General features: G+C 42.5%; 1 protein-coding gene and 1 pseudogene across 1 annotated transcript in view; one reads left to right on the plus strand and one right to left on the minus strand.

Moving 5' to 3' along the window:
- The window catches only part of CALCR (calcitonin receptor), a 71,139-nt gene extending 53,259 nt beyond the window's left edge, over window positions 1–17,880 (plus strand). Inside the window, exons 8-14 of the mRNA XM_024577266.3 lie at window positions 2,629–2,755; window positions 5,471–5,624; window positions 8,366–8,426; window positions 8,510–8,576; window positions 8,856–9,074; window positions 9,664–9,705; window positions 15,843–17,880. Of these exons, the coding sequence (XP_024433034.2) occupies window positions 2,629–2,755; window positions 5,471–5,624; window positions 8,366–8,426; window positions 8,510–8,576; window positions 8,856–9,074; window positions 9,664–9,705; window positions 15,843–16,139 (967 nt within the window). The 3' untranslated portion in view covers window positions 16,140–17,880. The remainder of the gene's footprint in view (window positions 1–2,628; window positions 2,756–5,470; window positions 5,625–8,365; window positions 8,427–8,509; window positions 8,577–8,855; window positions 9,075–9,663; window positions 9,706–15,842) is intronic.
- A 2,586-nt stretch (window positions 17,881–20,466) lies between these two features.
- On the minus strand, window positions 20,467–21,340 carry LOC112319783 (DNA excision repair protein ERCC-1 pseudogene; annotated as a pseudogene).
- Window positions 21,341–25,287: the final 3,947 nt, after the last annotated feature.

Below are 25,287 nucleotides of genomic sequence, written 5' to 3' on the forward strand. Positions count from 1 at the left end.
CACCCCTTCCACATCGGCACAATGTTCCCTTTTTAGGACAAGATCAGGTGAATAGGGAAGGTGGGGCACGGGGGTCATGCTGTTTTTGGTCAAAACTGCTGTCCACTCAGGACCCTGTATACTCGTAAATCACCCGTCATGAAACAGGGAAACATGGTGAGTCTTCAAAAAAAAAATCACTGAAGCCGAACACAACCTCTCAAAACAACGCCAGCTGGTACACTGACACAGATGAGTTCCTAGAACACTCCCCTAGCAGGGGGAGCCTGTACTACAAGGGGCCTGCCCTCCAGAAGATGAAGAATGATGAGGAAAAGCTCCTTCGTAGTCCAAGCTACAAACAATGCTCCACACTTTGGAGATGTGTTATGTAATTAAATATATAGTGATTCATAAGCAGGATTTTAATTTGATTTTTGCTAAAATATTATGATGACACTGAAGAAACCAAGAGAAGCACCTGTAAACCCACCCTTAACACAACTATTCTTTTTTATTCTTTTTTAATCTTTGTCTATATTTTATATCATAATTATGTATTATGTCTAGATCTTATGTAGTCAAGATTCCTACATTGATCTAGCAATATTACTGAATATTTTTTTAACTAGATAGCAAATAATAACAGAGAATGAGCTCCTTTCATACATAGTGTAACAGGAGAAAGACATAAGCAAAGCAATGAGACATGAGGGATTAATGACTAGAATTACAATAAGAGTATTTTCAATTACAATGATCAAAATACAGCACCGTAAGCAACGGCATGATTGATCTTGGAATGCTGTCCATTTTCCCCCGCACTTGACCACAGTAAATAAATACCTCAGGACACTGAGGTAAATACACAGGACATTAAACATTAGCCAGCCCTGTAAGTTAATGTTGTATATCGGCAGGTCATTGAACTCCCCCTGATCAAAAGAAAACCAGGCACGGGAATGGCAGCACTGTGTGAAACATTCACCCACACTGCTTAGTTCTGGGCAGTGTCAATTGTCATAGGTTTAAGCCAGGCTGAATCCAGTCACGAGTCGTCAGCTAGCTGCCTGCCACTGAGAAGAATTACAAATGCTGTTCCGACTGTCTGGGAGATGGCAGGTGACAGGCTCAGCTGGGCAGCAGGGAAGAGTATATGCAGTATCAATGGGTACGATGTTCTACATGCATAATCTTTTCTTTTTAAATCCTTAAATTTGCAACCTACTTTCATAGCACTAGTATAAAATTAATTAGGTCCGGTTTATTTAACAGATTTTTCTGCTGCTAAATAAAGTAGTACACGGTCGTGTGTGTGTGAGAGAGAGAAAGTTCTGTAAACCCCATTCTACATTCTACCCCTGATCGACAAGTTGCAAATTTTAAAATATTTTTATTAGCTCTTTACTGATGCTTGTGTGTGGTTCCTGAAAGGTTGAAAAATGTAGCTACAATAATTAAAAATACACTATAACACACTCTCTCATTACTTAAACTTGCTTTTTACTACAGACAATTAACAACTCATTTTACTTTGATTTGGAAATGTAGGAAAAGCCTTTTAAGTAAATCTAGACCATTCTCATATTTCATCTTTCCTCAGAATTTTCTTTTCAAAGTTCTTATTACTCTAACTTTATTCCATGAAAAACCTTTTAGGGATAGTTACTAGGATTAATTTTTAGCATCGTTAACTTAATGCCATAGATTTTTACATGATGCTAAACATTTTTTAACTGGATCAAATATGGTGAATACAAGATTTTTATTTATCTAAGATAATCATTCCAATTTTGTTGGAGCCATTCTACAGGCTTTCATCATTTGCATCAAATAGTGAAATAAGATATTTACACTAATGAGCATTCACATACATGTATATCACAAGTTTATGAAGTGGAAGACAAATGAACAAAAAACACCCAACAAATTGCTTAGCCCCCACAAGGTGGGGAGTGGCTGTGCCAACGAGGACAGGTATGGTCAGATCCAAACCACACATGCCCCGTAGTGAGATCAAGTCTGAGCGTATCTGAAATTCTTTGCCTGTGTCTGAGCTCCACCATCAGGAGGAAGTGAAAAGTAGGAACCACAAAGTTGATTCTGGTTGGAATATGAGAATTAAAAAGCCGTTAGAAGAAATATCCACAGAGAGGGATGAAGGGAGACTTAATAAAGCCTGTGTATGTAATGGGTCAAGGACATGGATTCAGCACTTTGTCACGGGCCACCTTAGTTCAGATTTCATGCCCTGTTATCTCATTTGCCACACGATTCCTGCCTGGTCACATCGATAAAGGGTCGACTTTTCATCTGAAGCACACGCCAGACCGTGATGGTTTCTCTGGTAAGAGTTCTCTTCTCAAGTAATTTCACATCTGTTATAATTAAAAGTGATTTTATCACGCACCCTTTCACTTGTATGAGTCACCTGAGGACTGAAAACTATGAGCTCCCTTGACTAGAAAACTGTTTTTAAACATCACACAGAAAAGTACAATAAGCCTTATTGATGGGACCAGCCTCACTTATTTCAACATGTTCTCTCAACTATTGCTAAAGGCAGTATTACAAATATTGCCAAAATGTTTTTTTCCCCAGGTACTTTAGCATTTGGGCGCTGGTTAATACTGTTACTTTTCCTCCCAGGAGCCTCAGCTGCCAGCGGGTAACTATACACAAGCACATGTTTCTGACCTACATCCTGAATTCCATCACTATTCTCATCCACCTGATTGAAGTGGTGCCCGACGAGGAACTCGTGAGCATGGATCCTGTGAGCGCTGCCTTGTTTATTTTTAATTTTATTTTTAAGGATGTAGTATTTATAAATAGTGAACATGGCGCTGTTGTTTGATTTAAGCAGGTTTTTTTACATGTGCAACCGTATTTAGTTTTACAGTTCAGTCTTGCATTAAGCAAGGCATATCTTTTATTTCTATGTAGTTATTAGAACTCATTGTTATGTGCTATAGTAAAGGGCTGGGAATAATTCATTCATAAGCAAATAAGAAGCATACAACTAATCGTGAGTTTTCACTGTGAATTGAAAATGCATGGGCATCTGCGGGAAGTTCACTGAGCACACCGTGTGAACACAGACGGTGCTAGGGATACTAGAGTGGTGCTTCCCCGGTGGCCCAGCGGGTCACTGAACGGGCTACAAATGGGCCCAAGCATTAATCCCCTCAGCACTCTGGCATCAGGCTGGGCTTGGGCCAGGTATCTCAGCGATGAATAACTATGCATTGGCTCTAGTAAGCCATCTAAATATTAATCATATTCTCTATCTGCATGACTTGAAAAAGGTTTAATTACCCCTACTTCACTCACTCTCATCTCCCATCTCCACTGATGGTCCCATTAACTGAGCTCAACCAGTAACCACAGGGCAAGGAAGCCCTGACTGACGTGGTCAGAGGTGTTTCTCTGTGCCCAGGGCAGTGGGAGCAGGGTGGAGAGTGCATTTCAAAGCACGAACAGAAGCTTTCTAGCACAGAACAAAAGGCCGAGGGTTGTTTGCATTTTCATTTCTCTGCTTAACTGTGTTAGGCAAGCATCTGTAGAGAGCCTCATCTTTCAGAACTGGCATTTGACAGCTCTGCCAACCCAATGACAAAAATGCGTGAAATCTGCCCAGAGCATGCATCCTGTGTGACAGTGGCATGGCATGGGAAAGAAGCTTAATTTGGCTTCTAATGGATCCACGGTGTTAATAATTTCTTGCAGTGTGACTATATCCAAAAAGGAATTGTGAACCATCGTCTAAAACTGTGCCCTCTGTCATCTGAGACAGAGTCCTGTCTTACCTGTAGAATGAGACCCAGTGGGTTTATCTCGATGACTTTTCCTTTTTAATGTCCACGGATTTCAATAAAAGTAATCTCATTTCACTTAATTCTCCTAAGACCTCAGTGAAGGGTGGATATTATCTCCAATATTAGCTGAGTAAACAGAGACGCAGTAAAGGCTGTGCCCTCTGCACTGTGGGAGGTCAGAGCTGGGATTCGGACCCAGACCTGCCTCACACAGAAGCCCACCCTCTCTCCACTGCGCTACGTGTGCTTTCAGTTGTCTTGCTCATTTCCTTAGGAAGAGGCATTCTTAAAGAGATGGGCTCAGCTGTTCCAAAATAATGACTGTCCGTAACTGAACGTGGACACTACATTTCATTAGGGAAGTTGACCCCCACTAAGTCTGAAACAGATGTAGAAGCAATTAACTAAGCATCTCTCAACAGGAAAAACTCTATTTTTTGGCTTCCCATTTCCCATTAAGTGTGGAAACCCTGAGAAAGTTATTTATTGTCTGTACAAAGTAGGCCATGAAATGGGAACTCAATCACTAAATAATCAACCCTGCAGGTGTGCTCCATCAGACTATGAACTATTGTAAATTCTTGAACAAAGCCTTCTCTCTCCTGCAGTGTCTGACACCCGTGTGTCATACCACCAGCCCATTCCTGGCTGTTAGGGCTAAGGGGGCTTCTCCTCTATTGTGAAATCATGCTAAACCTGTTATCTTCCTGAAATAGTCTAAGTTCAGGACTTTTCTGAGTCCACCATTGAATTATAGAGATCATTTAACCTTATCTATCAAATGCAAATAGTAAATACTGCCCTGCTTTTTCCCAAGAGATTGTCTTGTCATTCCAAAAACAAGCATAAAGCTTTTAAAAATTCCTAAGGGCGTAATATTGTAAGCAATCGCCCTTAGGGGTGCTACGAACCCTTGCCCTGCGGCTAACCCCCTGGGTCTCTGCACACGGCTTGCCCGACCAATCTGTTGCTCTAGTCATTGCTCTAATGATCTCAGGAGTTATCGTCGCTGGGTATCTCCGCTTTCATAGGATACTTTAGGGGCAGACATGCCTATGTACTCCACCAGCCACTGCACTCAGTCTGCCTCCAAGCTGCCAAAAAGCCAGCCTAGCTCTGCCTTGCAGCTTTCCTATTGCCTAGAAAGCTTTACACCCAGCAAGCAGGTATATAGCATCCTGGCTCAGCCACTGTGCAGCTGGTGTCCTGGGGAAATGGTAAGTGTGAGGAGCGGAGAGCCAGAGAACTGTACAGGAGGTTTACTTCTGGGTGTGGAGGAGTGGGTGGCAGTCTCACACACGGTAGGCATCCTCAGAGCGACCTAAGTTTGAAAATCAGGAAAGAAGCTTATCTTTATGACATGACTAACTCTTGATGTTCTCAAATCAAGATATTGTGAAGCCAAAAGACTTGTTCTTTTTAGCTATGCAAAAGCAAACTTCCTGGAGAAAAAAAACAAAACAAAACTGTAAAACACTTGAAAGAATTTAATCCAGTCAATCAAGTGTCGCTCTGACTTGTGGATATAGAGGGTGGCACGTGTTAACAGATGCTTGGGGAAGCTAAACGCAGGCTGCGTGCAGACACTTTGGCTCATTTTCACATTTACCCTCTTCCCGCTGTCACATCCTGGCCCGTGTCTCCTACTGAGTATCCCCATTTGCTTCCGACAGCTGAGCTGCAAGGTTTTGCATTTTGTCAACCACTACCTGATGTCCTGCAATTACTTCTGGATGCTGTGCGAAGGGATCTATCTGCACACGCTCATCGTGGTGTCCGTGTTCACTGAGAAACAGAACATGAAGTGGTATTATCTCTTGGGCTGGGGTACGTATTACCTCCAACTGAGTTTTGAGCCTCTCTCACCTCTGTCTGTACAATATCTTCTTCTGGTGTCAGAGAACAATCAGGGGCCCAGGTCCTTTGAGGAATGCTGAGACAGATGCAGGAAGGAGTTCAGTCTCCAGGAGAGCTTGGTAGAAGCCCTTTAACATGTTTATACAGACTGTGGTAGACAGGCGGTGGGAACAGTTTGGGGACAGAGTGACACGCTGATGAGTGCCTTCAGGAACTCAGCTATTGGATGGACAGAAACATGCCCGACTGAGAGAAAATCTGACTAGGCCCCTTTCAGTTTTATTTGTCACTTGTTCGTAGAGCAAAGGAAATGGCCCTTTTTGAATTCTGTATGTCCCCCAACCTGGCCCACATCCTTTCCTCAAGGACATTCCTTCCTGTCAATCCATCAGCAGGGTTCCTCCAACGAATTGTCAAGGAGTAGAGTCTAGATGAGCAATAGGTATAACCACATGGGCCTCCAAATGGGGCCTGTCTGACTTCATAGCACATGGCAATGGCTTTGGAAAACCTATGGCTGGATTGCTCAAGCGGTGACCGCTTCTGCAGACTGACTCAGGTAGGGTTCTCAGGTCCACGAGGACTCCCTAGAATTGCATCCCTTCCACCAGGGCTCTATCAGTGGAGCCCACTCTGGTGGAAAGGGGGAAGATAGATAGTGAGGTCCTGAAAGGGAAATGTTTCTGGGACAAAAACGCTGCTTTATTTTTTTTTTAAATCCCATGAAAGTCCCTTACCAGAGGAGGGTTCTTGCCACCCTCTGACAAGATGACTGTGACTCTCAGAGCAGAGGCTGTAGAGTGCCTTCAGCTGAGCGTGGGTCTAAATGCAGCACTTGGGAGCTCCTGAACACACTGATAGGAGAGAAGGGATTTCCTGAGGATGGAGAATGATCCAAAAGCTTTCTAAGAACATCAGTCTTTGTATTTAACCCCCTGCCCAACAGACTTTGTTACCAAGTGTATAGAAATATGTCTGGGGAGTCCTATAAGCAGCTCGAAGTCTTTTCCACAGTCTATACCAGGGCTGGCCCTAGGCAGTATTTGTTTTCATAACACCCCTCCCTAATAGAAACACAAGGATTTTTAACCAAGCACACGCCCAACCCCAATGAGATAATCCTATAATGGTGGGTCAGTGGAACAGATATCCGGGGTATTTCAACATTGAACTGATGATGTTATCACTCTTTGGTTGCAAATGACAGAGATCAAGGTGTTCTAATTTAAGCAAAAAGAGAGAAATTATCAGAATCAAAGTATCTCATGGAAGTAGCACCCCATCCCAGGCCTCCCAGTACGCACTCACACACAGACGCCGTGTCTACCCAATCTAGTCCACCTCCTTCCTTTGAAGTGAAATCTATGGGTACTTCCTGTACTGGTTTTGACTATTTAAGAACATCTACCTGCCATACTCAAAAAATGTTCATGAAAGAAAAAGGAGGTAAATCTATTTTTGAAAGGAGCATGTTTTTCCTTCCTACGACAGGATGAGGTGGAGTGAGATCTCCATATGCCTCTCTGTTGTCTCATTAAAAGTACGTATTTCAGAATAAATTCAGAGAGTGAATTTCTCTAAACCCTAGTGGGGAAATAGTACGCTAGCACTGCTGTCGATACAACACACTATGTTTTGTGTAAATGGTCAAATTCAAAACTATTTCAGGTCAAAATTACAATTTAATCAATGATCCTATTGAATTATATGCTTCACGGCTTTAGAAGGTGAGGTCTCTGGTGAAAACGCAGTATTTTCAGGCATTCTCCTGTTTGCCTATAATTCGCAGGAAATCAAAGTGTGTAAGTCTAATTCACTTCTGAGACACATTTCTTGATCTGATAAAATTTAAAAACTCATTCCACAAGTTTCTCAACCAAATTAAACAATGTGCTATTGTACATGAGTGCATTTGAGAGAAAAGACATTTTTTCTTACAAAAATCACAACTTTTCTCTAGATTAGCTGTATAGAATGAAAATTTATATATTTTTTAAAAAAGAAGTATCCTGACAGGATACATTGCCGGTAACTACCCCCATCACTCTGTTTGTAAATTCAAAGTCATTTTCCCTAGCGCTTCAGGTGCAGTCAGGGAGGCCGATACTAAGCTGCCTTAATACAGGTCTGCAGCCAGAGCTTACACCGGCTACTCTAAAGTGTTCTTGCTGAAAGAGAATGGGATCGATGCACACGGTAGAGACAGAAAAGTAAAAAGCCAAGAAGCTATACTGCAAACATCAACAAGGCTTTCCAAGCAACCAGACCATCACTTCCATATGCCATCCCAGGCCACTTGCTCCAGGTGACCCCAGCTTCTCTCCCTAAGAGAGCCCAGGTCACACACAATGAAAAGCTCTCTGGTCTACAGCCATCATCACCACCTCATCAAGATGTAACCAGGTGATGACTAACCAGGTGTTAGTCCTGGTGAGAGTAATAATGTATCTACCACCCTGAGCGATTTGTGAGAGGCCTTAATTATTGGGGTGTACTTAACCAAACTCTCTGAAAGCCCATGATGTTCTAACCAAGAACATTTTTACCTGTTTGACCAAAGATATTTGTGCAAAAACGTCAGGGAACTATCTTGACAGAAACATTTAATTTGCCACTTTTTTTTTTAAAGTAAGCCATCATTTTCTATGCAACTGTAGTTACAGCTTATGACGAAGAAGCCAGGTGTAATTGGTGCCTTTTCACATTTTTAGGGTTCCCCATAGTGCCGACTATTATCCACGCTGTTACCAGGACCCTGTACTTCAATGACAAGTAAGCACTGTGCATGTTTTTAGTTAACATTTGTAGATAAGATGCATTTGCACTGATGTGTTCTGCCCCCTCCCTTCGTGCAGCTGCTGGCTGAGTGTGGAGACCCACTTGCTGTACATCATCCATGGCCCCATCATGGCAGCGCTGGTGGTGAGAACTGCTTTTGATGTCCGTTACTAACAGTGTCATCTCTGGGGATTTCTTTGGCGATGGTTCTATATAGCATATATATTAGAACTTTCCAATGAAGCTAGTTTGACGATAATCTCTAATAACAAGAACAATTACTGATCGATGCTCAATGTCCCAGCAGGCAGTCCCGTGTGGGTGGGCTCCCCACCCTGGGTGGAGAAGAACTGAGGAAAGTGGGTGTCCTGCAGCGGTACTGACCTGGGTGGTCTGCTCACTCATGACATCATATCTTTGCAGGTCAACTTCTTCTTTCTGCTCAACATCATCCGCGTGCTCGTGAAGAAGATGAAGGAAGCCCAGCAGCCCGACTCGTACATGTACCTGAAGGCAGTGAAGGCCACTCTGTTCCTGGTGCCCCTGCTGGGAGCGCAGTTTGTCGTGTTTCCCTGGAGGCCTGACAACAAGGTGCTTGCCCAGATCTACGACTACCTGATGCACTCTCTGATTCATTTCCAGGTAAGGAAGCCAATGGTGTGTGCATGCCATACGTATTCCATGTGTATTCCGTACTTCCTCTGCTGGTTGATGCAGAATGATCCACTCCCTGGGGCTCATCTGTGATGAGAAGGACCCTTATGTATTCATTCAAAATGACCATATGTAACCTGGAAGGGATTCTTACTGCCAGCTTCTCTGTTTTCTGAATCTACAAGTTGAAGACGGAAACAGGGGGTGGTATAGGCTTGGAGAAACGCCTCTACGTCCAAATGTTTGTCCAGGGACGGAGACATCGCACGTTGTGAGGTGCTGAGGACAAGCTCCGGTCTCCACAGTCCTTTCAACCTTTCCTTCCCCTCCCCAGTATTTTGAGAGCTGTATTTTGTTTTATGGAGGGGGGTTCTGAAGAACAACATAACCCATGCCGATCAGTTGCCCCACTGTAGTGAAGCACTGGATGTGAGTGGTAGCAATTCTTTTTTCATCGAGCCTTCACTGGCTATCACAATAGTAAGACGTTCCTCTCTAGACTGTCTACTATATGAATGGCTAAACAACGTAATACACACAAAAGGAACTTCAACTGTATCTTTTCTCCTCTCTACAGGGTTTCCTTGTTGCCGTGATTTACTGCTTCTACAACAGCAACGTAAGCATGCCTTTCATATGATACCACCGCTCGTTTACATAAAGCCAGCACTTTACATCTTCCAGAGGGCCTCTTTTCATTTGGGCTCACGTCCACAGTGCTCTTTACATGGTTCCATGACTAGCAGGGTTGTGTTTTTCCACCGCTGCAAGCTGAATCTTTTCTGTGCTGTGTGTGTGGTACAACTGCAGATATTACTTGAACAGGCAGCTAAATTATGATTTCCTTGGATTGCACTCTGAGCAGCAATAGTGACAGCCATTCTGGATTCCCACAGAAAGAGAGGTCCTACCGCATTCTCTTTAAAAGGCCCAACTGCTCACTAGGGCAGAGCCAGTATCCAGCCTGTTTGTGCTGGTTCACTGCCTCTTTTTTAGCAGTTTGGTGCGGTCGTATGTCACTGAGTCAACATTTTTGAAAATCACTCTGAAGTTAAGACTCAGATAATTAATATACTATCCGAATATTTAGATCCAAAATCAGCCATTGTTTTCAGCGTTTTTAGCCAGAGTTCGCTTTCTTCCTATGAAATCTAGCCGAGGAGCCCAGTTTGTAAAATGTAAAAGTAGAGCTGCTTCAATTTGTACCAAAGAACTCCCAGAGCTCCAGGGAACATGGTTTGAAATGTCCCTCCTCTTTCAGGTGAGAAATCTAAACTCCAGAAAGATCATGTGACTTGCCCAATGTCATGATCATAGTTGAATCACCAGGACTAGAACCCAAATTTCCTGACTCTTAATTGAATGAACTACGTCTTCCACTGTACTGTAGTATGTCTATGATTCCTCCCTGAAGTTTTGTTACTGAACTTTCTGTAGTTATATGCCACATAACTGTTAATGTAGAAGTATTTTTCGTAACATTAAATCAGTTCCTAGAAAGAAAAATTCTATACCAAGGAAAATCACATTTCATAAAGACATCAACCTATCATTTCCTGTTAGTAATTAGAAAGATTGCCTAATAATCAGCTGAACAGTATTTAGTGAGCACTGATATTTTGCTGCCCTGTGACCTATTTATTACTCATCTCCAACCCCATTATCTCAAGATTATTGTTGGTTTCCTTTTAGTTAGTACATTTTCTTCTTTCCTTCATCCATTCATCCATCAACTCATTCATTTATTCAACAAAAATACATTGTGCATTGACTCTTGCTAGGGGCTAGCCTGAAGCCCAGCTGTTAAAGTGTCTTCCTTTTTTTAACCAATAGTAAAAACTAATAAATAAGAAGGGCTTAGGTCACTCTGTCTTTATATCAATTTCTGTGAATGTATGTCCTTGCCTTTTGAGTTGTTTCAGGTGACATACGAAATAAATATTTTTTATACACACTAACATTAATATACAGCTAATGTAACAACCAGGCTCAGGAGGGGCATACCATGGAAACATGAGAAGATTGCATGCATTTGTAAAAATATGTCAATATTTATTGTGTCTTAACTTACGATGCTGTCTTCGACGTGTCAGGCACGGAAAGGAAACCCAGAGGCACTCCTAACAATTGATGTCTAGTTCATCAGAGCAGGTTATCTCTGCTTTTTGAAGTAAAGAAACCATTCCCACTTTAATTAAGATCCTGTTGCTGGTGGAAAGTATGAGCACGACATTTCTAATAATACATAAGTCGTGTACTGTTTCAAATGTAATATCACGGCCCATGGATTTAGTTGTCGAGATCTGAGCTGCGCCTTCTGTGAACATATCTTCTTACAACATTAAGCACGGGCAGGGCGCTCATACACGCTGGACGTTATTTCCCGCTGTATCTAGTATCGAGCTGTGACTGAGCTTTGCCTGGTTGAATACTGAGTGTTAGCAGAGACCAAGGGGGCTGATAAGTCAGTTGTGCAGGCAAGATGAAGTTTTCAATCACCTATTCTCAGTATGTTACGAGTGACTCCTATTGTGGAAGTGGGTTAGACAGTCAATGGATGGATTATAAGCAGGGGAGAAGTTTGGAGAACTACAGTCATAGAGACCAGGAGAGGACCAGGAAGCATGCTTATGGACCAGACATTTCCTGCAGCTCTTCCAAGTATGTGGGCATTAGCAATCCAAACACTCTGGTACATTACTGAGTACCTAGGAGGCCTCAAAAAGACGAGGATGACTATGAAGATGCCTGATTTTCCCAAGCAGTCATTTAAAACTTGAGAGTCCTAACAACACTGGATTTTCTCCCCTTTCCATGCCTCTTGCTATTGGCCCTGCATTGTGGAAAAAATAGTTTGTAGATCAAAGTAGCACGATCAGAAGGATCTCAACATTTCGGTCACAAATTAGAGTATGTGAACTAAAATTTTGTTTATTTGCTGTAACTTACCTCATCTTGCTTTGAGGGGCCCATTGTACTAGCCTCTAAAACAGGCATACTTTTTTTTTTATGCTTTTGCCTTATTGCACATCACAGATGTGTGTTTTTTACAAATTAAAAGCAAGACCACCCCCCTCAACCAACAAAAAGATTACAACTCCCTTCACTGCAACGCCCGCTTTATTGCAGTGGTCCAGGACCAAACTCACAGTATCTCCAAGGCGTGCCTGCAGTTTACAACAGCCTCTTTCTAGAAAATACATACTTGGTTCAAGAGCTTTTGCTCAAAGGTGCAGCTGGTTACCAGTATTATGCTGGCACCCCCTGTTGAAGTTCATGGTGGCTCCCCTCACTTCTGTGGACCCTAGAGGTCCTTTCACCCTGCAGCCTCCTCCACCAAGCCCCAGCCTCTTCTGATTCACAGTTCTCTCTCTCTCAAGCCACCCGAGCAGCCCAGGAATTCCAGATCCTCTCTTAATACTGTGAATCTGTCTTCACCCTAAGCCACTGCCACTCCACTGCTTGGACACCATATTAGACATGGTGCCAGGCCAAATATGGGGGACTTTTTTACAGGCTATCAGTTTTCAGGACTCTGCCCTCAGAATCAAAGAGAAAAAACTGCTATATTGGGATGTTTCTACTATTCCTTGCTTGCTTTCTTCTCCCCATTTTCCCAGGTATTCCCACAATGAAGGGGAAATGCAAGGTCCTTGTGTCTGTATATCTTTCTCTCCTCTTTCTCTTCTGCTTGGAAGGGCTCTACACTCACCACTGCCATTTTCTGTCCATAAGGGACCATGTCATATTCTACATGGTCTCTATGTTATGGCTTTTAGTAAAGTTCTATTTTTAGACCAGAAGGGTTTTCACTGCATATGCAAAGAGAAGCTTTTCTGTTTAGAAAGTCTTTCTTTCACTCAATAAAACCTGATTTTCAAAACTAATGTCTTTGAGGAGACTCAGAAAAATCAGCTTTGGGACTGAAAGCTAAGCAATGATTTCTTTGCTCTAGACCAGTGTTCTCAAACTTAAGTGTGCATCAGAGTCACCTGGGAAGTTTGCTGAAACAGACTGTGGCCTTCTGCGAGCAGTTAGTCTCCTGCTCAGTAGAGCAGGGACGGGGCCTGAGAATGTGCCTTCCTAACTAGTTCCCAGGTGATGCTGATGCTATGCTGCTGGTCTGGAGACCACACTTTGAGAACCAGTACTCTAGGCAGAGTGTAATTTGTCCTCCAAGCAACGAATGCCCTTGACTTAATGAACGGGGGATGTGCCAAAAGAATGTTATTTAAGAAACACAATAATTAAATATTTTCAAAAACATAAACCTTATATTTATTGTCTTTTAAACAAAATATCCTCCCCAAACATAGGAAAGTAGGTAGTGGAAGGGAATTAGAAAGCCCTGATCTTGTAATTGTCAAGTACCCAACTACCTCAAAACAAAAGACCATACAAATTCTGTAAGATGAAGACCAGTAGAGCTATTGTTGACATGCCCTCCAAAAGGGGGGCGGGGAAAGTATCAGTGACAATTTTGTGAATAATATTCAGAAGTACCCTTAACATTTAATCCATAGGATATAACAAGGTCCCAACTTCCCAAAGTCCTATAAAAACATTTAAACATGCAACTACTTTTTAATTGCCAAGTGAATTTAAAGTCTTTTTTTAAAATCATGATTTTTAATCTTAAATTTATTTTGCAGTCTGTCAAATTGTGGTGACAGAAAGTGAAGGGGCAGGCCTTAAAATCTGTTCATTCATTGGGTTAAAACTGCTGCTGGAAACCTTGCCTCCCATTCAAGTACGTGCCACAACCACAGGTGACTGTGGAGAACTTAACAGGAAAATAAGGCCAAAGCAAAAATATTCTATTACAACTTGATCTTCTTTTTTACATATACATGTAAACGGAGGCCCAGATGCACCAACTTTACACATCAGGTTAATAATGGAATTGGGTAAAATAACTATGTCTCCAAACATCAGACCAAGGCTCTATTTTTTTTAAATTGGCAATAAATAAATTGAAATAATCAGGGGAAACTCTAAAATGACCTGTATTAATTGCTTTTAAAATGAGTGATGATTTATATAGTAATTCAAAACTCTGTATGTTACACTCTCTATCCCCTTGGCAACTACTAACATTTCTAAAGCTCTGGGAGCAAAAAAACAAAATCTCCTATTTTTTTTTTGTCAAGTAATTTAATTACCTTATTCTTGGATCAAAGCAGCATTAGGCTCAACCTGTGGCATTGTAAAAAATAATTGCCCTTATTAAAGTGTAATTATTGAAAGTGTGCTCCTAAGGGCCTATTCTAATATGTGTGCTTTACAAAGTAAAGCAGATTGCCACCTCCACGCAAAAGGATAAGTTATAATTTTGGAATATGATTATAGATGGCTACGAACATTTCTGTAGTAATCATTTAAAAAAATTAAAATAGACTTCAAATCCTTTGGCCTCCTGCTGGGCTAGCACCTAATTAATATGCACGGTGCTCCAATGGGGGTTATTTTAAAGGGACAAGTGAGGAGAAGCAAAGACTTTTTTATTTCTGCTGGGTACTTTGACAAACCCATCTAAACTTATCACGGTCTACCTTGACTACTTCTAAATATCTGTAAGTTTTATTTATAAAGACAATGTTAGTATTTGAGAAATGCTGAGTTTGTGGAAACTAACAGTTACCTTTGAGGACATTGCTTCTCCAAAACTATGCCCTACCAGTGTGCTTCCCAATTCCTCAACAGGGCATTTGGTGGTCCCTAGATTATAAACCCAGCATTTACGGACCCACATTTAACCAAAAGTACAACCCAGATAAAGCCACGCCACCTCTTGTCTGGTCCTAACAGGAAAACACATTGTAAAAACGTCTAAATCCAAAAATCAAAAAAAAAAATTGGAAAGCAATTTAAAATAGTTACTGGATTCTTTTTTTATATATTTTTTATTGCTGTTCTAGATTCTTGAAGAGGTGCTAAAAGAGGAATTTCACTGCATGGCAAAAAGTACAGCTCACTCATGTTTTATCTGCAATGTAACTCAGTAGGGATGTGCTTTCCCAGATATTCAGCTTGTGGTTCCATCTCAGGCCGCTATGATGTCATTAGTCTAGCCTCTCTTCAATTCTGTCCCTCTTCCTACTGCTCAGATTGCAAGGCAAAAGCCCGGAAACAAGATGGGGAAGCAAAGGATCTTACTGGGGAGGGATGTGATTGGGGATTGATTCTGGGAACACAGGACAGGACATGGTTCCTGCTCTTAAGGACTTCACTGTACAAGCGGAGGGAGAGACACGCTGCAGATAAGTCATTATAATAAAATGCAGGAGAAGCAGTAATGAACAAGTGCGATGAAGCACAGAAAAGAGATTCCTGTTAGCCTGTCGAGAGGTGTTTCCGGGGGTGACAGCAGAGCGGAGTGTTCAACAAGAAAGCGTTAGCCTTGGTGAGGAGTGGGAGGGCACATTTCACACAGAGGCAACAGAGCGAGCAGAGGCCTGATGGGAAGAAATGATGTAACTGGTGGCTAAGAACCACTCTGGCAGAGACATGAGCCAACTCAGGTGCATGCAGTGGAGTGTTGGGAGTTTTCCACTCATCCCCCTGGTGGCATCTTTGTGGCTGCTGTCCAGGCGCGCGTACTGGGCACCACCTCCCTTCCGTATGTGCCTTTTAAATTGGAATTACAGTTCAATCACCTACCTTTAACTTCTGTTAACTTCCAAGAATTGAGCTCAGGAACTTGGCTTGTGTCATTTCTGGCCTTATATGAAAACAAGACTCCCTTGTCTCTTCCAGGTCCAAGCCACCTTGCAGCGCCAGTGGATCCAGTTCAGTATCCAGTGCGACCAGCGCTTTGGGCGCCGCAACGACAGGCGCTCCAACAACAGGCGCCCCAACATCAATGTCGCTGCTGCCGCCGCTGCTGCTGCGGCTGCCGCGGAGGCAGAGGCGGAGGCTGGCAGTGGTCTCCCTATTTACATCTGCCACCAGGAGCCCAGGAACAACGAAGTTGCCGTCAACCCTGGCAAGGAAGTTTCTGAGGTCATCCCTATGGAAGTGGTGGAAGTGGTGGAGCAGGAGACAAGCACTTAAATGTGAAGCCAATAGGGCATCGTGATCTCTGAGCCTTCATGTCCTGGGAAAAAAAACAACCCTGTGTTTAAAGTGATCCCTATCCTCCCAGGAGCCAAATATGTCATCTGTGAAGAATCATTAAGTAATTTTGTCTGTAGTTAAGCTGAAGAATATTCTTGGTACTATTGCCATGGGAGACAGGCTAAGGAATGGAGTCTCCCACTGCCAACACTTGTGAATTCCATCTTCCATCCAGTGCTGAAATGCAGGTGTAACGCATGCAAAGTATCCAAGACAAACACAATTAAATTGACCTAGTTCAGATACAGGGTGCTCCTTGTTAATCTTGAGCCATTTATACCTTTAAAAACGAAAATCTGTCAAAATCTTTTCTTTTTAACTCTAAAATTTGAATTAGACTATTTCTGTATTTGGCTATGGATCTGATTTTTAAATTTTTTATTTCAATCAATTCTGGGATCACTCAGATGTTGTACCATCCACACAATGCAAACTGCACAAATTACGATGTGGCCTCTACAAGACAGAGCGGCTTTCTCACACAGGGCTGACTAAGAATGTGGAAAGGAAGGAAGATGTGATGCTTTCAATGAAAAAGAAATTGAGTCAATTTGCTGGAAACATGAGATGGGCCAATTTGTGAACTGGCTTATTAACACTGTATGCTCAGCCTGGTTTTAGATAATCCTGTCCACGAGGCAGCCCCTAACTTTTGTGAGGAAGGGGTCTTCAGGTTGAAATGTGCTTTGGCCGCTGGCATATATAAATTGGGAGGTCACATCGAATCCTTTGCTAAATTTTTCACAAAACTGCCAAAAATGTAATTCCTAGTGGAAGAGAATATTCTCTTTAAAGTTTTCTACTTTCCTAAGCTCTAGGATTTAGAAAGCAAACCACTCCAAAGTTTATAAAGCTGATTACCTCTTGTCCTTGGGTGCTACCTAGCAGTAAAAGGTATATTTAAGACTGGTAACTGAAGGACTCCATACAAGTTCATTCGCTGCTTTCCACCCAGCTTCAACGCTTAACAAGATATCAGTCTTTTTCAGGAAGATTCAGCAGGGATAATTTTAAGTCAGGTTGTAGCTGACCTCTTGTTTGCTGTGCACAGGAGGGGGGAAAATGTAACCACTACAAATTTAACCATATACCACTTCATTTAAAATTAACATGGTTTCTCATTGAAACCCAAAATTATATTCCCATGTCTGTCTTTTTACTTCCTCAGTATAAAATCTTCAAAAGTCCCTGAATAAGCCAGTATTATTACTGGCACCTGAAATTAATTTGTGAATTTGCAATAGTAATCAGAGTCATCAGTATTTCATTTGTCTGCTAAATGAGGAGATACATTGAAACCCTTTAAATCTCAAGTCTCATCTATGACACTTTATGCCATGCCTGTAGAAGTGATTTAGTTGTGGAAAGACAAAAATTTGTTCTGGTTACATGGATAGGGTACCCCCCCCGCAAATTATATTCTTTCAGAAAATATTTTGGATACTAAAGAAGTTTAAGTCTCTTATACTGAATGTAAAGAAAGAGTTAAAAAGAAGGTATTTTTCCAATCACAGTGTTTATGTAATGGTGTTTCTATTTTTGTTTACAAACATGGAAAACAGTGTATTTCAGGCAGCTCTAGTACAAATGTGATAATATATTGCTAAAATATTCTAGATGTTATTGAGCTAATATAGTAGGGGCTGAAGAAAATTGCTTATAATAGAATTGTACCTAGTGCCCAAATTATGTGAAATGCTTATGCTATATATGTATAAATTAATACAGTGTATATGATAAGCAAAACGGTGTATACTTGTGTGTTTTTCTAAAGAAATATATTCTTCATCTTTCCATCCATTCATCTCGTCTCCTGCTCATTCCACGTCCTTTTTCATTTCAGTCATGGGTGCCGACATCTCATCTGCCTAGTCCTGCAGGAGAGAGGGCGATAACCCCAAGTACAGGCTAGAAAAACATGTGCAAAATGGTAACATTATTATCTTTGTCAGTTTAGCCATCTTCAGTCTTCAATCCGACTGTGAACTCCGTGACACATTTCTCATATCCTTGTAATGCAAATACCACATACAACTGTCCATTTATATTGTGTCGGTTTGGGAAGCAAAGCAAAGCAATCTAGGGCAAGGCAGTATCATATCCTTTTATTGTTCTTGGACTTTCCGTATTCTGGGACCAGACCTCACTGTCCACCATCACACCAGATCATTAGAATTATTACAATCACCGATTTTTTAATGTAGTTTGAGAGAGAGACTAAGGATAAAAGGCAGCTAATTAAATCATTAGAATGCACGAAGGCCACTACCGGAAAGAGGTGCTGATTCGGAAAGTACGGAAAGAAAAAATGATGGTTAAACGGGACTGAGGTGGACTAACCAAAGGGAACACGGGCAAGGGGTGGGTTCTCCACGCTATGCAACAGCGTGCAAAATCGTTGGTCTTGTGAGATCTGGAGAACTTTTTCAAAAAGGATACATAAAAGAAACATCTTTCCCTTTATGTTCCAGTAAGTGATACAACCTCGTGATCCTGAAGAACAAAAATAATCTCTCATGACATCATAAAATCTGATTCTTCGGGAGGCAGGGTGAACTCCAATGGTCAGCTGCCCACTGGCCTTCATCCCTACTACAAAGCAATCTGAAACAGGCCTGTGGGCTCACCTGGACACTGTGGGGTCCTGGGGAAGGAAAGGTGTCAAAGAAAGACATGACAAAAACGCTCTCATCATGGAGCTCCAACCCATCCCATGCATTCCTTCATTCGCTGTCATTGATGTTTCATATAACTTTCATTCATCTATACTACAAATGCTCATTTGTAGTAGTTATCGGGGCAAAACTTCTTTGCAGTGACAATTGCTTCTTTCTGTGTCAATGGTAAAAATCAAAACATGCTCAGTGAGCCAATACCCTAAAACCATAAGCACTGATATTTGGGGAGCAGGGGAGAACAAAGTGACCTGGGTGGTCAGATGTGGTAGCGATCAGGCAAACTCAGAAGCAAACTTCATTGGCTATTTTGACATGGAGACAAGCTGTCTCACTCCTAACTTAATCTTAGTAAAATTGATTTTACTTAACGAATCCAGAGACAACTTCTGTGGGTGGAGAGGCGGGGAGACAAGAAGTGAAAACATAAAGAAAAAGGATAAATACGTATGTGTGAGGACAAAGGAAGGTAGGGAAGCCACATCTGAAAATTAAAAACTAACTATATTCCTGATGGTTTCTGTTCCTCTGGACATATTAATAGAGTTAACCTCTGTTTAATAGCTGAATAATGTGAACACTGAAGAAGAGGAAACAGCCGTTGAAACTGAAAACTAACTTAGGTCAAGATTTTCTAACATCCTACCTCCTTCCACTTGGATTAGCAAGCATCTTTGAAAGATTGCAGAGATTTCCCCCCATCTTAAGCATTGAGCAGCCAGTGTCTTAGGTCAGTGCTTAGTGTTCTCTCCCCATTCACAGACATTCAGTGCCTTCTGTCTAACCTCACAGGAACCCCACCTGCGGAGACTCAAACCCCGCCCTCGTCTTTCCCCTACTTACAGCAACGCCACTGCATGTCATCACTGTCTCTTTCATCGAAGAGACGTATCACCTCATTTTAATTTGGAGAAATTGTCCCCAAATAAAATCTCAGGGTATTACTGGTGAAGTGCTGAAAAGAAGTTCAATAAAACCACTGGAGATGTCCTCAATGAATAAAAAAATAAATACAAGCAGCCCCATTCAGAATAATAGATCAGGATCTGGCTCTCGGTCTAAACCTGCCAGACCGGCTGATTGAAGCCAGCACCCCAGTCTCTCACGCAGAGACCCTACACTTAAACACACACCCAGCTGCACACTCGAAACCTTTGCACAGCAGGGTAGGTGGTCAGCTGCGGGGCTGCAAGCCTTTCTCTGGAGACAGTGGTCCTCCAGTGCACCTGTGCATCACAGCTTCTGTCCACTGGCATCGCAAGAGGGAGCTCATGGGGCTTAATGTTATAGAGCACATTTGAGAACCAGAAACAAGAAAAGAAAAGCACTGCGGTCAATATAGATCTAGAGACATCGGCTTGCTTACTCTTTACAAGAACCCAAACTAGGTCTATCCCCATTTTAGTGAGGAGAAAACCAATGGAAGGAAATGGAATAATGTGTCCACCACAGTCACAGAGTGAGTGGCTGAGCTAGGATTTGAATCAAGAGTGCCAGTGCCCCTGCTGGGTTTTGTTTTGGGGGGTGGGGGGGGGGGGCAGGAAAATGCTTTATTATTACACAGAGGGCATCCTTGGCACCTGAGGTCATCAGGGCACTTTCAAGAAGGCTTCATGTAGGACATCAAAACAGCCTGTGAGGCTTCTGGGGCCCTAGGCCCAGGCACAAGATGAGATCTTCCCATGATGCAGCTGTGAGCTGTTCCAGAGACCCAAAAGCAGTCAGGAGGGTCTGACTATCCTTTTTGTGGAATGACTTCATGGTAGAAAGACATTCGGTCATCTGGTACACGAAGTCTCACTCCAGGTTCTCCATCAGGAGGTCTGCCGGCTTCTGCTCGTAGGCCTTGTAGGTCTCCAGGTACCGCCCAGCCTCCTCCAGGCTCCAGGCAAGGACCAGGGTGCAGTTGGCCAGGATACACACTTCGGCAGCTCCTTGAGTGCTGCTGAGGACTTTTCACACCCACGTGGGTGAGCAGGACACGCAGGGTGGAGCTCTTCCCGGGCTCTGCAGACACTCAGGGTTGTAGCCTGGGTGGAAGTGAGTTGTGGGGGTCGGTGGCTAAGCAGAGGGCGCAGGTGCTCTGGCCCAGCTGCAGTCAGGAACCGTGTTGCCAAATTCCCGGGGGCACATGATACACGAACTTCAGCCTCTGCCAGGGACTCAAAATGATACTGTTGGATTTTGCTTCCAGTTTGGGGGCCTGGTGGGGGGAGGTCTCTCCTTCCTGGGGTTCTGGCCCCATGGGGTGTGGGTCTCCAGGTCCCAAGATGGCATATTCCGAGTAGGTCTGAGGGGCTGCTTGGGCCGAGGTCTCCATGGTGGGACAGCTGCGTGTGGCTCTGAATAAGGGCTTGGCCCCAGCAGGAGGGACCTCATCCCCGTCCAGTGTGTGAGGAATCCCTTCTTTGTGGGTGGCCCAGCAGGCTGCCACACTCCCTCTCCCTCCATCCCAAGGTTACTCTGGGGCCACCTCACCCCAGAGCCTCAGGGGAAAAGATGGGAGGGGGATCCAGGTGTCGCCGGCCAGCCTGGCTCTAATACCCCTGCTGTTGAAATTGCCATCTTGATTGGCCCTACTGTACCATCCTGGCTCTCAAAGCAAAACCGCTCCCCCTCAACTCTAAAGGATACCAGCTAGTTGTCTCCTCGTGGTTGAGAAGACAGGGATTGTTTGCAATGTGTACCCTTTCAGTCCAAAATTAAGTTAATTCATGGCCCATAATGAGGGGTCTTCAGATGAAATCTATCTTTCTATAGTTTGAAAGGATTCCTTTCTATAGCCAGAGAGTTTTTCACACTCCGTGTTGGTTTGCAGTTTCTCTCCTCCCAAGGCGGTCCTTGTGTAGATATCTGGGAGGCAAAACACATCTGGGACACATTTCATGGTCTCCCCTTGGACACACCTGGCCTCATCGGAGGCTTGCTGCAGAGTGGGGCAAGCGTAGGCAGGACGACTAGCACTGTTTGTAGTAAGACTTTCACTTACTGGTTTTCTAGAATTGAGTCCTGAATAGTTCGGATGGCGAGGCCCATAATTATGCATTCGCCATCGGACTAGGCACCAGCTGGGGAAGAGAGATGGAGGACGGAGAAGCAAGCTCTGAAACTGTGGGCCCAGCCCTGATGGCAAACTAGTTAGGGCCGTGGGCTCCCTCTGCAGATGACCAACCCTGCAGGAACTATAAAAGCCTAGGGAGCACATGCATTTCAGGACTCAGCAATTAATGAAACCGGGAAAAGGATAAAAAGAAACAAACAAAAATGAAAAAGTCTAAGCTTCTTGAACCAGAGTGTATTTTGAGGAAGGGATGGGAGCCCAGAGAACGGCTAGCAGCCACAGCCACAGGCAATAAAGGATAGGGCGGAGGAAACAGTTCTATTGTGCTCTGCTCGTTACCTTCTCATTGCTTTGGGACCTCACCTGCAGCAGCAGGCCTTCTTGCTGGTCCCAGTGCCCACAGGGTACTCTCAGGCCCTAAAGGAGTAAGAAATCCATGAAAATAAACAAGCACGTACTTAGTAGTGACTTTAGGCATCCATCCCTCCCGGTCCTTCTTCTCCAATCCCACCAGATTGATGGATTCTAACGTTGGCAGTTTGCCTCCCCTCAGTGTTTTACTCTACAGGATTTATAAGGGACTAGGTTTAAGTTTTCCTGGTGGAGTAACAGCACAGGGGGCTTCTGTGATGAAGATCTTTACCCTGGGACTTACTCGCTCCATTCTCCATAAATTCACCAGGATCCACCACAGCCTCATCTTTGGCCGGTGTCCTGTAGACTTTAGAGACCAATTACTCCAGACATAGGAACTCATAGGCCAAGATAATTAGACATCTCAGGACTATGACTACTCCCAAAGGAGAGCCAACAAACTAACCAAAGTCTACTCTCTGCCAGAGTGACTGGGAAATGCTGTGGAAGAATTCCAAATGCCATTGAATATGTACTTTGAAGGACATAAGTACAACCCTTAGCAATATAAAAAACAACAAGGAAGGATGCAGAAAAACCCACAGGGATTATTGGTTATGAAAAAACACAATCGTTGAAAGGAATAACTACATGCAATACTTGAGATAAATAACAGCTAATTAGTAAGATGGATACAGCTAAAAATCAATTAGTGAGTTAGAAGGTCAGGTCGGATATCTGATCTGCCCAGAGGAAAGGGGGTGGGGGGGTGGGAAGAGATGAAAAACAGAAAAGAAAAGCAGAGACACAGAGGCGGAAATGCCACTGACGGGCCAACAGGAGTGCCAGAAGGAGAACAGACGATACAGACGAAGAAGTGAAATGTTTGAAGATGTATTTAAAGTTGTCCAGGATTAAAGAAAGATAAAAGACCTTAGAAAAGAAAATCTCAAATGTGGACAAATACATAACCTAAACTAAGATTTCTGTTAATATTGACAAGATTGGAGCAAGATACACATGACAAAAGAGCAGACTGAAACCTTTCCCTTCTAGGGAATAGAGATGTGGATCTTAAGACATATGAAATGTCTTAATATAAGATTAATTATAATAAATTGGTCATGGTCACCAATTAAAAACATAATTTCATGTTGGATTAAAATATTAAAGCCCCATAATGTATAGGTAACAGGAGACACACCTGAGACAAAAGGAAGAAAAAGAAAAAGAAAGAAAAGATTGAAAACGAATGGGAATAGTTGTGCTAAGGAAATATGAACCCTAAAAAAGAGTGAGGTTATTTCTTAACATCTAACCAAATAGAATTTTTAAACAAAAAAGTCATAAAGGACAGAAAGGAAATTGTGTGTGAGTGGAAGGAATAATTGAACAAGAAGATCAGAACCATCATAAATTCATATGTACCTTAAAATACAGCTTCAAAATACATCAAGCTTCGAGAATTACATAATTGCCTAATCACTATGTTGCACACCTGAAACTAATATAGTATTGCATATCAATTATAATTGAAAAACTAAAATTAAAATACATCAAGCAACAGTGAGAAAACTTTCAGAAGAAAGAGATGATTTATCAATTTTAGTTGAGGATTTTGACATACTGTCTCAGAATCTGACTGACCGCCGAAGTAAAATATTAGGCGTGTTACAAGTATCTGGAAAAAAAATATCTGGAAAATACAACCATGAAACTCAAGCTATTAAAAGTATATCAAATTCTACGTTCAACCAACAGGAAACACGTGTTCTTTTTGAGTAAACACAGAATATTTACAAAAATAGCCTTACTTAAGACCATAAAGAAAACCTTCATTTGTTCTAAAGGATTAATATCATTCAGAAGATCTCTGACCAAAATGCAATAAAATTAGAAATTAGATACTTATATTTTTTTAGAGAGGGGGAAGGGAGGGAGAGAAAGAGGGAGAGAAACATCATCAATCGGTTGCCCTCCATAAGCGCCCCAACCTGGGACCAAAGCTGCAACCCAGGCCTCAACCCTGGCTAGAGTTGAGCTAGTGACCGTGCCCAACCAACTAAGCCACACTGGCTGGGGCAAAATTAGAAATTAGTAACAAAATTGTAGCTTAAACATCTGTTGTTGGAAATAATAAATATTTCTATATAACCCTTACTCTTTAAAAGATTAAAAGTTATAGAATGGTGACTGTTTTATATTAGTGTCATATTAGTCTGTAACTATTAATTCCCGTTATATAAAGAAAGTACCACACCTGAAACAGTTCTTTGAAAGATACTATAACTATATTAATCTAAGAAGACGCAAGAAGGTTAGTAACAAAGTAAAAGTGAAAAAGAACCACAAGAAGAAAAATGTTATGTGAGAAATAACCTTCATGCAATGGTATCCTCCCAGTGCATACTATCAGGCAGCCTTCTCAGAGGTCATGGCCCAGAAAGGCTCATAGACTAAATAAGGGTGCTCAAACCAGGCAGTTTATTTAACCAGCTGAAAATACTCAGGGAGAAGATCGGGGTGGGTTAGCACACTAACCACACTACCTGAATCCCTAGGTGCAGCGTTTACACATCCTCTCTGGGCCACATACCAGCGTATTCCCTGCTAAAGGTGTGGTTGTGAGGACCGCCACTGAGGTTTGAGCAAGAGACACGAAGATGAGACGCCTGTACCCAGCATATGGCACTGGCTGTTAACCGAGACACGCAAGGCTAGGTGCTTTGGCTGCAGTGGTAGCCTGCCAATTATCATAACAACAACTGTGAGTTTTTCTGCATTTCTCGGCTAGAGGACACAAAAACATGTGAGAATGAGAAAGAAACAAATCGCGAAATCAAGAGTGAAGGGAAAATAATAACCCAGGGAGATGGACGAGTGCTCACAGAAAGCAACTGCACACAGAGGGCATTTGCCAACGTGAACCTTAATTTCGGCAAAGAGGACAGACAACTAACAGACAAAAAAAGTTTCCTCCGCACAATGAGTTGGC

The sequence above is a fragment of the Desmodus rotundus genome, chromosome 6 (genome assembly GCF_022682495.2).
Source record: "Desmodus rotundus isolate HL8 chromosome 6, HLdesRot8A.1, whole genome shotgun sequence".
Lineage (NCBI taxonomy): Eukaryota > Metazoa > Chordata > Mammalia > Chiroptera > Phyllostomidae > Desmodus > Desmodus rotundus.